At 38.1% G+C, this 13884-nt stretch overlaps 1 protein-coding gene across 1 annotated transcript in view; it reads left to right on the top strand.

Annotated features, from left to right (window-relative positions):
- The window catches only part of LOC107677298 (ephrin type-A receptor 3), a 65054-nt gene that overhangs the window by 39247 nt on the left and 11923 nt on the right, over positions 1-13884 (top strand). Inside the window, exons 8-11 of the mRNA XM_016472156.1 lie at positions 1507-1615; positions 10456-10523; positions 11077-11202; positions 11342-11527. Of these exons, the coding sequence (XP_016327642.1) occupies positions 1507-1615; positions 10456-10523; positions 11077-11202; positions 11342-11527 (489 nt within the window). The remainder of the gene's footprint in view (positions 1-1506; positions 1616-10455; positions 10524-11076; positions 11203-11341; positions 11528-13884) is intronic.

Raw genomic sequence — 13884 nt, 5'->3', positions numbered from 1 at the left:
AAAAAAAAAAAAAAAAAAAATTAATGCAGTGGTGAGCACCTGAAATAAATAAATACACACACGCACACACACACACGCACGCACGTACGCATGTATATATACATATATGTGTGTGTGTGTGCGAACTGAAATACAAAGATTAAGAATTAACCATGTGTGACTTTTTTCTTTTCAATACTATATACAGTTATGCTCAAAATTATTCATACCCTTGGTAAATATGATTAAAGAAGGATCATATTTTGCCTGAATAATGCCTATAATGCCTGAAGAGTTTAGAGAACATCTGACAGGAGATCAGAGACCATTCCTTCATACAGAATCTCTCCAGACCCTTCAGATTCCCAGCTGCATGTTGATGCTTCTCCTCTTCAGTTCACCACACTCATTTTCTATAGGGCTCAGCTCAGGGAACTGGGTTGGCCAGGGCAGAAGCTTAGTTTTGTTCTCAGTGACCCATTTTTGTTTTGATTTTGATGTTTGTGTGTGGATCATTGTCCTGTTGAAAGATCCAACCATGGCCCATTATAAGATTTCTAGCATGGACAGTCAGTTTTTAATTTTTTATTCATTGGTATTTTATAGAATCCATTATGCCATCTATCTGAACAAGATATCCAGGATCTCCGGCAGAAAAATAGGCCCACAACATTAAAGATCCAGCAGTATATTTCATTGTACACATGGGGTACTTTTTTATCCCTGTGTGCACCAAACCCATCTTGAGTGTCTGTGCTGCTAAAAAGCTAATTTTTTTTAGTTTCATCTGACCATTGAACCCAGTCCCGTTTAAAGTTCCAGTCATGTCTAGCAAATAAATATGCTCAAATTTGTTTTTGGATGAGATGTTGAAACCCTCCCAAACAACATTTTCTGCAGACTTAACTATTTTCTGCAGTTCTCCAGCTGTGATCCTTGGAGTCTTTGGCCACTCAAACTCTCCTCCTCACTGGGCATTAGGACGATATAGACACACGTCCTCTTGCTGTATTAGAGAAAAATAGAATAGAAAAATAGAAATTAGAATTTAAAAAAAAATAAAATTTTGAATGAAATATCAAGTGGATAAACAATGCGGATTTATTTTCACAGCCTTCTTTGATCATATTTAACAAGGGTATGGATAATTTTGAGCACAACTGTACACACACACACACACACACACACACACACACACACACACACACACACACACACACACACACACACACACACACACACACACACACACACACACACACACACACACACACACACACACACACACACACACACACACACACACACACACACTTGCGCAACACTGCACACACACACACACACACACACACACACACACACACACACACACACACATTTTTTTATGCATTCATAGAAATTTAACCTAAAATAATAAATCTAAACTATGGATATTGGATATGCCAGAACTGTGGTAAATTTTCACAAATGCAGGAACCACTGAAGTTAATCGCTGCTTTAATGTTGGTTTCTCTCTCTTTCTATTAGATATGCTGGCGGTTGGAGATCCCAACCAGCAAACCATACTGGCCATCTCTGTGGCAGGCGGTGCAGTGCTTCTGGTCTTACTAGTGGCCTGTTTTGTTGTGAGTGGACGGTAAGAGTAATTTACTGTTCTTCTCTAAGCTTTCTCGGCTTATAGATTCAGACCGTACCTTATTCTTTAAAAATAAACCGACCCCAAGCATGCAGCCTTCTGTATGATGAAAAAGCAGTTAATTGGCAACTTCTACACTGACAGACTTTGATGAATCAGTGCTAATCTGGGTTGTTTAACCATCAACAAATCCATATGAAAGATAAAGAAACCATGTTTCATTTAATCAGCGAAGAAGCGTAAATATAGATAGACAGAATCGAGCAAATGAGATGTTGTTGTGCGTCTGTCAGTGTGTGCATGCCTTTGTATGTGTGCATGTGTGCATTTGCACAAAATCAAAAGGACACAAAATTGTTTAGCCCTCTGATTGCATAGTGTGATCTGTAGAGATGAAAGCAAACACTTGAGAGAACAATTGAAGAGACAGACATAAGGGAGAAAAGCAAGAGTAGACGCTCTGTACGGCTGAGAATGAGGGAGCTAATGAAATGGAAATGAAAGGAAAGGTGGATCTGAGGAGACGAGGAACAGAAATCAGAAAATAAACCGCTCTCAATGACATGAAATGGTCAGAATGAGCCATGAGCTGATCTTTGTGTAGGTGTGCACACTTTTGATCTTCCTTAGATTGTTATATTCAAAGTTGGGTTTCGGTAAACTGTAATTTTGTTATAAATAAATATTTTAAAATATAATTATAAATAGAAATTTATGTATAAAATAGAATTATTTATAAAATATAAATGTATATATATATACAGTATATATGTAATACATATACATATGTGTGTGTGTGTGTGTGTGTATACATTTTTCATATAAAAAAATAAAAAATAAACAGTGTGACATAGGCAATGTGCAGCTACCCAATTTAATTTCTCCTAGCAATATTGCAGAAAGACTGGCATTGTTACAGTTTTGTATTTTAGTATTGACCGGCACTCGCATTCCTATTTCAAAGGCTGATTTACTAGGGATTTTTCAACTGTTGGATGCTATATGATCCAGTATGTTGTAACACAGAATGAGATTTACGTCTGCTTTGCAATTTGTAACCCATAATGCACTGTGACAGAAAGGTCCCGTAGGATGTGTTATGTCGGTCAAGTTTATGCCTGCAAGCCAAAACCTTGGTGCTGCCACCTCTTATTCATGGTTTCCACCACCCCCATCCCAATGCATGTATGACTGCTTGTGGGAAGACCCTCATGGAAGCAATAAAAACAGTTTTGATGCTGATCTCGAATGACGTGTTTCTAGTGTGGTGTGGAGGCCAATGAATCGTAATGGTGAGTGAAGCTAAACTCTAATTGCATTCGGTCCCTTAAAACAGTTTTGATGCTGATCTCGAATGACGTGTTTCTAGTGTGGTGAGTGAAGCTAAACTCTAATTGCATTCGGTCCCTTGGCATTGGATTGTACTGAGCTATATACAGTATACAGGACTTAACAAGGTATTCAGTTCACAGTGCCCTCGGTTCTTTTACTGCTTTCAGAACCTCAGCTGAGCTTTGAGAGAGTGAGGCCTTTCCATTATTGACAGTTTGAGGTCATTGATTTCTGATTCTCTCGCTGAGTTGAAAACATACATCATTTTTTTGCAAAGTTTAACTCAAGTGGGAATCATAAGCAAGATGTTAAGGTTTCGAATGCTTAACTTGAGCAAGGTCATTGCTTTGACAGAATTTATACAGCAGAATTTAAGATTTGTGACCAGTCAGGGACAGGGTTTCTTGGTAATGTCAAGGAATTTTAAATGTGTGATTTGTGATATGAATTCCTAAAAGTTCTCAAAAGAAAGACAATTTCTGTTCTTCATTTCCATTTCCGTAATTTTTATGACTTTTTTCTCTGTAATTCTCTAAAAAAAGTTTTTCTTTGTGCATGCATCTTTTCAAATTTAATTATTTATGTCTAGTAATCATGAAGAACTGGAACAAATCATGGAAATGCATTGGTCAAGAGCGATGGCAACACTGGCCCATGAGTTTGTCTTCTGTTTGCACACCAAAATTAAGGCTGGTCAGAGAAATATGAAGAGTTCAGGCATGTTTAGTATGTTCAACTTTGTTTTTGCACTTTGATTTGGGCTCTCAGTGATTTGGACTTGGCCAGCATTCTGGTACTTGATGAGGAAAAGACAACTTTGATTGGCTGGTGATGATGCTGGCAGATGGCCTTCGTTTGTTGTTCACTTCCCCCTATTTTCTGCTTATTTCCAGAAAAGCAATTAAAAATGAAGGACACACTTTAAAGACTTTAAAGATCCTTGTGATTGTGTCTGTGGAACATTTCAGTACAATGACAGATGCCGCAGTATGTCTAGCAGGTGCCTACTAACCAAAGATGCATACATTTGCAAGTCTGAAGAGCATTGTTTGCCAGCCATGAAAACGAGTTGAAGACTTCAAGCTTCTGATATTAAAACAATTCCCTTTACCTCCAGTTGGACGACCTCCAAACCATTCGCTAATGCTCATGTTGGATGGAATTCTTGCAGTTTAATGATGAAATCTAGAAGCCACATGGCTGATTTCTGCAGGAGTGATAAATTAATTGTTGGTTAATATTCCATCATTGGGGTTATTGCATTTCTGATTAGTGGTTATGTGTTTGTGCTATGCGAGGAACCTTTTCGTCTTTTTCCCCCTGCCTGTCTTACTCAATCACATCAAGGTTTGGCAGATTTGTAGTGTGCTAAATCATGCAAGAAGGGGGAAAAAAATGATACATTGCATAATAATACGCCATATAACAGCTGCTCTCTGATGGTTGAATATTCTATGGGACTTTTCGAAAATGAGTAAATGATTCAATTCTATGAAATTGTACAAACACAAAATTATCCAGTTTAGACTGCAAACATCATTTCAACAAAAAATGGTGCACCAGTTGCTGTTTCTGCTGGTTTTTACTTCAGAGCATCACATAAACAGTCAGTGAGTAAAAAAAAGTTTGGTGTCTGGAATCATTTTAAAACTATTGTGATATAGCAGCTGAAAACAGACATATAAAATCATAAACTGAGAGATTTCAGTGCCACATTTCTCTCTGTGTAGTGAAAACCCACAGTATGGTGTAACTGATACCATTTAGGGGAAGTAGATTTCGTTCACAATCTACCAACGTGAGTGAATGTAGCTTGTAAATGTGTTTTGTTATTCAGTTCTTTGTTTGAGCAGTGTAGATCATGCTTTGGAGGCACAGCCGAGGGCTTAATGGGTCTTGTTCGGTTGATTTAGTGCAGACATTACCTGTATCTCGCCCTTGGGTTTGATACCGTACCGTGACTGTTTAGTCAGTCCATTTGTGTTTGTCATGTGTTTAACGGAGAAATATAGCAACACATTCAAGTACACACACAAAATTGAATTACTATGCCATTCCGAAATGGTTGCATGAGCGTGTTCGGTTGTTAAACAGGGTTGTTTTTTCCAAACCGTTCCATCTGGCTATTCCAGTGCCTTTCCAAGTAGAAATCGCTGGCTGTGTGTAGCCCCTAAGCACATCATGACTCCCTCACTCCCAGCACGCAGTTTCACTTAGAATTTAATTTCCATGCATTTGATGGCAGGCCAGCTGTAGATGTGTCTGGACGCGTCAGCATAACATTCCTGAATATATAAGTGGATGATATGTTGGATGCATGTGCAATGACTGGAGATGAGACAAGGATGCGCCATCAGTCAGCTCGATTTTCTTCTGGATTTCAATTAGCATAATGAACCCTTCTCAACTGATAGAGTCAGTGTTTTTAAAACACCTGTCAGAGGAGCTTAGAATTTATGAGTGTCCATTTCCTCCAAATACACGAGGAAAGGTTTACAGAGATGTCTCTAGGGACCACACTCTCAATTTCGAGTTACAAAACAATTCTGATTTACTATTATCACTCTGTTCCATTTTGTATGGAAGCCTGTTTCCACCACTAAAAAAACAAGAAAAAAGAAAAAGGTAATTGCGACTTTTTATTTCACAATTCTGACTTTTTTTTCCTCACAATTGCGAGTTTACAGTACATCTCGCAACTGACTATTTTTTCTCAGAATATGATGTGATACAAACTCGCAATTCTGACGTATTTTCTCATAATCGTGAGATATAAATTCGCAATTGCGAGTAATAAAGTCAGAATTGCGAGATTCTGACTTTTTTTTTCACAGAATTGCGGGATTTAAACTCACAATTGGGAGTTACAAAGTCCAGTTCTCAAGGGGAAAAAGACTGATATTATCTCAGAATTGCGAGTTTATATCTCACAATTCTGAGAGAAAAAGTCAGAATCGCAAGTTTGTATCATGCAATTCTGAGAAAAAAGTCAGAATTACAAGATGTGAACTCGCAATTTAAAAAAAAAGAAAAGAAAAAAAAAAGTCAGAATTGCGAGATAAAAAGTCGCAATTACCGGAAACAGGCTTCTGTAATATTGCCAATATTCCTCTGGTAATTTTTTTTTTTAGAAAATATTACAAATTATTTGGAATTAATTTCTATATTTTCAGATACACTTCAAATTGAAAGTTTACAGTATATATAAAAGTATATCCACGTTTTGTCATTATGTTATTAGTTCTGTATTCTATAGCAATCTTTATTTATTTGTATTTTAAATCATAAGATTATACTATGACTTGTCAGATATGCTTATAAATATATAGCAGAATATAATGATAACTGTTTATTGGTAATGATAGGTTTATTTTGGCCTGTTCGGTTTGTCTTCATCAGATGTGTCAATATGTCCTTTTCTGAGAAAGCTTGCAAAATTACAAACTTCTGGAGAGAAACCATTAATAATCCATGATATTGACCAGCAAAAGTTATGGCTCAAGGATGTGTTGACTCTTTCTTTACTGATTTTTCCAGATAAAATACATGCTTCAGTGAACCGTTCCAAATTAACACTGTCCTTTAGGAGAACAGACACATGGCAACATGCAAGGACATCAGTTGAATTTTGTTCTGTTGTTCTTGCCACCCTACTGGGATGTATTGACCATGCCAGTGGCTTGGCATGTCCTTGTAGCAGGTGAGAGCCGGAGCTGGCCTGCCGTCCGCTACATGCTGAACAGATCTTGAGACCCAGCTGGAAGCTGCTTTACCTCATTAGCTCAATGAGCTGGAGTATCATTATGAAATGAACTAGTTTGAGGGTTAGGGGACAAGAGTTACCACATTAAAATGACAGTGTTTTATGCTCATAGCACATCATCTCATGCTGAGGCTGTTCGAGGAAACCACTTGGTTCTTTGTCTGATGGGATCGAATTTATATTGCCACATTATTTATGTGCATATATGCTCAAAAATCAATTACAGCCAAAGAAAAAGCTTGCACGTGATACACCGTCGGAACAGCTTGTCACTGGGGCATTATCGTTAAAGAGACAACTTTGTATCTTATCTACACCTAAAAGGTGCATAGTAGTACCTTAGAGTAGTAATATGTATTGTAATACTTTTGCTATAGAACGAGTTACATCCTAGCATTTAGTACTTAAGGTATGTATGAGCAATAATATTGTCTTGACAAGCACTTCATATGTCTATTTTCTCAATCTCTCCAATACATCTTTCTCTTAATGCTTATGGCAAACTCTGAGTCAGCTCTCACTCATCGTTCCCTCAAGCCGGCCAGACAGTTTAAGAGTCTCTCTGCTTTAGTACCATGACCCTCGATGTCCCTTTCTCAAAAGCACAGAGAAAGATATGAGCCCTGTCAGCAGATACAAAGCTGCACCACTGCACTTTCACCTGCAGATACAAGCTTCACACTGTGAGAGCGGGAGAAAGACAAAAGAGAGGAAGAAGAAAGGAAAAAGAAACTGGGTCATAGACAAAAGGGCTTCCAGCGGTGTAGGGCTGCGAAACATCTTTATCACCGCACAAAAGGGATTTGAGGAATGCTTCGGAGTTGAAAAATGTGTTAATTGCAGAGTCCTAGATGCTAGTCTGTCACGTTTTTTTCATTTTATCCGCTGTTATAACAGAATATGCAAATAGCCCCGCAGTGTGCATATTGCATTCAAATGAGTGACAGAAAGGTTGAAGGGTGGGATCACGCTTCACTTTAGAAGCTACCGGATCTCCCGCTGTGGCATGGGAAGTGTTTCATCTGCGTGTTGAGCGGCGCTGCGGCAGGTACAAGGGGGAGGGATCCGTCTGCAGGACCTCGAGGGACGACAGGGCAGGTTAGAGAGCAAGCGGGGTCGGTTTCGGAGTCGATTTTCTCTCCCTGATTACCACATGCTTTAGTCGGGCGGAACCCCTCCAGCCCTGCGCCCCCCGTGCAAGCATGTTCCACTTAATAGACTGTGTTTCGCACATGGGACGGTTAAAGATCGGAGGGATTAGGGGGTTGTACCTGCACACAGATGCACACTAGGCCCCGGGCATTTATTTAGGGGGGTGCATGTGTATGTGTGGCTGATGAACAGGTGGGGTCTCTCTTGAGACCCCCAGTCTCATTAAAAGCAGCAGAGAGGAAACGACACACATGTACCTCTGAACCCCCTCCAGACGGGGCTGTACAACAGCTGAAAGGGAAAGATTTACCCCCCGCTGCTCCAAGGGAGATGCAACAGACCGGATTAGAGGGGGTATGAATGAACCCAGCGGTCTTCCCATTATGTAATAGAGCCCTAGGTCTGCTCTTGCCCCAACCCCGGCCTCGGGCCCCGATGCTTCGACTGCTCTGGAGCAGCTGAGCACGCTCTGGCTCTTGAATGAAGGGGACTCTGTATCCTGTATTGATTAGCATTGTTAACTGTGTATAAAATCAATACCAGAATCAAAATACTGGTAACCCTGATGCATGATCGTTTCCACAACTGCTACAGGAGTATTACTAGCTTAGCGGTTTGATTGCAGAGTTTTGGTGATTTCTCACTGTCATTATGGACTGATTGCAGTACAGAATTCAGAGTTCTTGAGTGTCATTTTGAATCAAATCTGTCCATCTATCCATTTGTCGTTCTAGCAGTTGCTCGATAGATTCTATCTATTGTTCTATCGCTTGATATATCTATTGTTCTAGATAACGTTCTGTCAATCTAGATATAGTTCTATCAATCTAGATATCATTCTGTCAGTCTAGATATCATTCTATTCTTCTGTCGCTCTATCCTTCTATCATTCCATCATTCAATCTGTAATTCTGTCTATCATTGTATCTGTTATTCTGTCATTCTATCTATCGTTCTATAATTCTATCTGTCATTCTATCACTCGATACATATATCAATCTAGATATAGTTAAATCAGTCTAGATATCTAGAGATAGTTCTGTCGATCTAGATATCATTCTGTCGTTCTCTCTGTTGTTCTAACATTCTGGTGTTCTATAAAATTTCTTTCATTCTATTGATCTGCCTATCTTGTTATTGTTCTGTCTGTCATTCTATCTTTCTATTGCTCAATATATATTTCTAGATATTGTTCTGTCAATCTATATATTGTTCTATTGTATCTGTCGCTCCATCTTTCTGTTACTCTTATCATTCTCTCTCTCATTCTGTCTGATGTTTTATCTATTGTTCTATATGTCGTTGTTTCGTTCTGTATTTCTATCTATTGTTCTGTCATTTTATCTACTGTCTTACTATTTAATCTGTCATTCTGTTGTTCTGTCTATCTATCATTCTAGATATCTGCTTTTTTAAAAATCCAAATTAAATCACAATTCTGTCTATCATTTTATAAAACCAAAATTTAAATTGCAGTTCTGCATCCCTCATTTCAAGTTCAGTATCTGAACTGGAATTAAGGGAAGCATAGTTATTTCAGTTCTGAATGGCACTCATCCATAGTCTTTCTAAAGGGGTATTTACACAGCTTTTATTTTGGTCATCGGTGTACACAATCATCCAACAGGCCTTTTTGACAGCTGTGTTGTATATCTCTGCTCGTTGCATTTTTTAAAAAGGTATGTCAGTTTAAAAATATTATCTTTAAAAAAAAAAAAAGTACCTCATGACCGCTGCAATCTGCTCCATTCCCTTGCACTCTAGCTGGTTTTGGATGCAAGAACGAGTCCAGTGTGAATTCCCCCTAAGGCTTTCGACTCATAACACTGTCTCTCCACTGTGGACCTCTTAGCTTTCTTTACCTGCAGTTAGAGGAAATGCCTTGCATTTTGTCATCTGCTATAGCACAATAGAGACTCCAGTCTGCTTTTCTATTCATAAGTGGATATTCACCCATATTATTGAGCCAGTGTCCTCTAGAAACCCATTTAGGATGGCTTTTTCCACCTGGTCCCCATCAAACGTGCCAGTCTGTAGACATTCTGCAGCCATTCTCCACATTTCAGTGTGCTGTATAATTACTATGGCTAGTCAGCCTGGGACAGTACATTTTTGGCAATTCGTTCTTGTTAAAGACATGACAGGAAAAGGGAATGTGTGAGCGTGTGTCACTAAGAGGATTAAATGAATAATGAACATAATTATCAGTCCTACGTTGGCCACCTTTCCTCCCCAGTGTATTGGAATATTCATTATCTGGGGCATTTCCTTATTCATGATCCCACTGTGAGAGGAATGATGTAGTTAATGATAAAGTCAGAGGTGTCAGGATTGAATTTTCCCGGTTCTAAAGAGCGGATTAAAGCAGTGAAATCCTTTACTAGGTGGGAAAACCGGACTCTAAAGACACATTATGTTTAAACTACACTGTAAAAAGATGATAAATGTGACCAGATCAGGCCGCTGTAGATTTGAGTCTACAGTCATCAACATTTTCTTAGTCTTGGGGGATTGGTTGGTTGATTTAGTGTGAGAGAAAGCATGTATTTCATTGTGTCGGTCTGTTTTAATTGTGCTTATTCTATTGTTCCAGGCGCTGTGGATATATTAAAGCAAAGCAAGACCCTGAGGAAGAGAAAATGCAGTTTCAGCATGGACGAGGTAATTCACACAGGGTTTTTGGTCTTGTAAAATAACTAAAATCTTTTAAGAGTAATCAGCAAAATATTGAGCTAAACTTTTTAAGACGTCTAATATGTTCAAAGAACATAGTTTGAGATATGTCATCAAATCAGGATTGTATTTTTTTTGGCCAGTCAGACGGTGAACATAATTCGGTCTGGCTAGATGGATGAATAAAGAAAATGCATGTTTTTCCATCAAATTGTCAGTTAGTGAACAGAGCCTCTGATGCATCTGCTGGTCTGGCTAGATGGATGAATAAAGAAAATGCATGTTTTTCCATCAAATTGTCAGTTAGTGAACAGAGCCCCTGATGCATCTGCTTATAAATGGTGTCTCTGATCGCTCTAGTTGCCTAATGTGTGTTTTCTCTAATGACACTTTTCCTGCCTGCCAAAGACCATGTTTAATGAGGTTGAAAATGCGGCACTCCCCTCCTTTTAGGAAAATGGATGGTTCAGTCTAGGTAACTAAAATGACTGTAAAATAACCCGACCGTTATCCCCACTCCTACCGTGTTCTTGCATTGCAGTCAAAATTCCCGAAACCCGCACGTACATTCACCCGCACACATATGAGGACCCCAACCAGGCGGTGCGAGATTTCGCCAAAGAGATTGAAGTTTCCAACATATGGATTGAGAGAGTTATTGGGGCTGGTAAGTCAAAATAAATTGACTCAAAAGCTTGCCCTACTTGTGTAAACCACCTGAACAGCTCACCAGGGGATTGTAATGCAGTGAAATAAGGGATTGAGGGTAAATTAAATGAGTTGACAGGCTCTTGTTTGACTCCCAGGTGAGTTTGGAGAGGTCTGCAGTGGCCGTCTGAGGCTGCCCAGTAAGAGGGAGATCCAGGTGGCCATCAAGAGTCTGAAAGCCGGATATTCGGAGCAGCAGAGACGTGACTTTCTGAGTGAGGCCAGCATTATGGGCCAGTTTGACCATCCCAACATCATTCGACTGGAGGGAGTCGTCACCAGATGTAAGCATTTACATCCGAATCGCATTTGCACATAACGTCTATTGCTGGAAATAGTTTGTACCCCCTGTGTTTTCCACACAGAGATAATTGACCTTACAATCTTATCTTCAACAAAAACCAAATAGCACGGTTCATGAATATTCATTCGAATAAATATGTATGACAATATTTATATCAGTGATTTTCTGCCCTACTTCTACTTTAGAATACAAATGTGCTATGACAGTATGCGTTTGAATTTGCTTTTATCGCTTTGAATTATCACTCTAGCTGGTAAGATAATGTCTTCAGAAAGGTCGTAGATAACACATCATCATGGCGAGAGTTACCTTAAATTGTTTGTAGAAAAAATAAATTGAAGAAACCACTGTTTTGTTTGACTTTGCATTATATAAACGCATATTAGGTCTATATTACTTCTGATTGCTTGTATTGCAACTCCTGAGAATCTGAAATTGATGTGCGCTGCCTGCTCGCTGATAATGAGGATGCTAATACTGGCCAAGATTAGAATAGCGCTTCTGAACCTGAATTTGCCAACTTATTGTGTGTGTTTCAATTTCTATTGTCTGCGTTTAAAAAAGCAGTATCTTGCAACAGGTGTTTTGGTCACTAGTGAGTGGTAATTTCCTCTGCTGATCTCTCTTTATGATTCTTTCCTCCGAGTCTCTGTGGATTAGACTGACAGGCTCTATAACAAAAGGACCATACATATTCATGCCAGCTGCATGAATATCGATAATACAAACATATAATTGGATGTGAGTTTTGGGAGGGATCATGAATATTCAATGTCAGAATTATGAACATTAATCCTCTCGACATTTCCTCCCAGTTCCTCTTACTCGTGCAAAATGCTAATGGTGGCCTTTAGTTTGATTCAGTTCAAATAGTTATTATTAATGTTGGCAGTACAGCTTTTCCTCTCTTATTAAATAAAAGTACAGTAATTTTCCTTTTTTAATTCTGTGCTGTTATGACATAATTATGAGGTTATGAAAGTCTTGATTCAACAAATATGTCAGTGAAAGGCTTTCATTATTATAGGCTTGGATTGTCCAGATGTACACAGACTTCCTGTGTCCCTCATAATGGCTCTTAGTCATTAGCCTCATGTCAACAGGAATATTTTACATAGAAATAGGAATTTATTAAAATGTTTTGTTGCAGTATATAATAAAAATGATAATATAGTATATAAAAATATGCATAAAAGTATATATATATATATACACACACATTTGTACAAATGTGTTTTTGCCTCATATTTATATCATATGATTAACAATATCACACAAGTGATGTTTTTGTCCCAATAGCGTGAGTGCAAATGTGATTTTATACAACAGTTCAGTAAATAAGAAGTTAATGTTGTGTTCTATTTTAAATAGTTATATTCTGTTTTTGTCAATGAAAATATTTCCTATAAAATCATAGCAGAACTGTTGTGCATCTCCGAGCATCACAGCGGTGTTTCGTTTCTCTGAATCTGCGTTTTGAATGAATCATGTGAACCAGTGATTCAATGGCCCATTCATAAAGAGAGCCATTTAGTCGTTTGAACGAATCGAATGAATGAATCTCTCAATGACTTACTCGTAAAGACGTTTACCGCCACATGCTGGCAGTTTTGTTTCTTATTTAGGGTATGATTTCATTAAAAAAAATCCATATTAATAAAAAAAAAAAACATTAAAGGAATAGATCATCCAAAAATTTAAATTCTGTTGTCCTTTAATCACCTGTTTTTACTCCATTTACTCCATGTTGCTTTTATGTCTGCAAAAGAAAGTGTCATATATTTTGAAGACTGTTGGTAACCAAGCTGTTTTAGTTACCAGTGACTTTCATTGTATGAACAAAAATACTGAGATACTTCTCAAATCATCATCTTTTATGTTCCATAGTTTATAGTTAGGGCTGCACGATAAATCGCATGCGATTGTCATGCGCATCTAGTCAGTAAAGCCTGTTCTGTGACTACTACTACTAATTACTACTAGATTTACTACTAATCACAGAACTTACTGACGAGATGCGCATGACAATCACATGCGATTTATGGTGCAGCGGCAGTCCTATTTATAGTATATAGTTTATAGTAAAGTCTACTTGATACTTTTCTCATTTAACACAATAATGGCTTTTGTAGGTCAGCCGAAATTAACTTGTGATTAATTAATCACCATATCAAGACAGCCCTAACATACATTTGTATTAATACCTTTATGTAAATTGTAGTGCTGTCAAGAGATTAATCGCGATTAATCGCATCCAAAATAATAGATAAAAGTTTTTGTTTACATAGTATATGTATGTGTACTGTGTATATTTATTATGTATATATAAATACACAC

This window comes from Sinocyclocheilus anshuiensis, unplaced genomic scaffold, assembly GCF_001515605.1.
Source record: "Sinocyclocheilus anshuiensis isolate Anshui unplaced genomic scaffold, SAMN03320099.WGS_v1.1 scaffold392, whole genome shotgun sequence".
In the NCBI taxonomy this organism is placed as follows: domain Eukaryota; kingdom Metazoa; phylum Chordata; class Actinopteri; order Cypriniformes; family Cyprinidae; genus Sinocyclocheilus; species Sinocyclocheilus anshuiensis.
The sequence above is the reverse complement of the archived record's forward strand: the minus strand, read 5'-3'. Positions and strand labels throughout refer to the sequence as shown.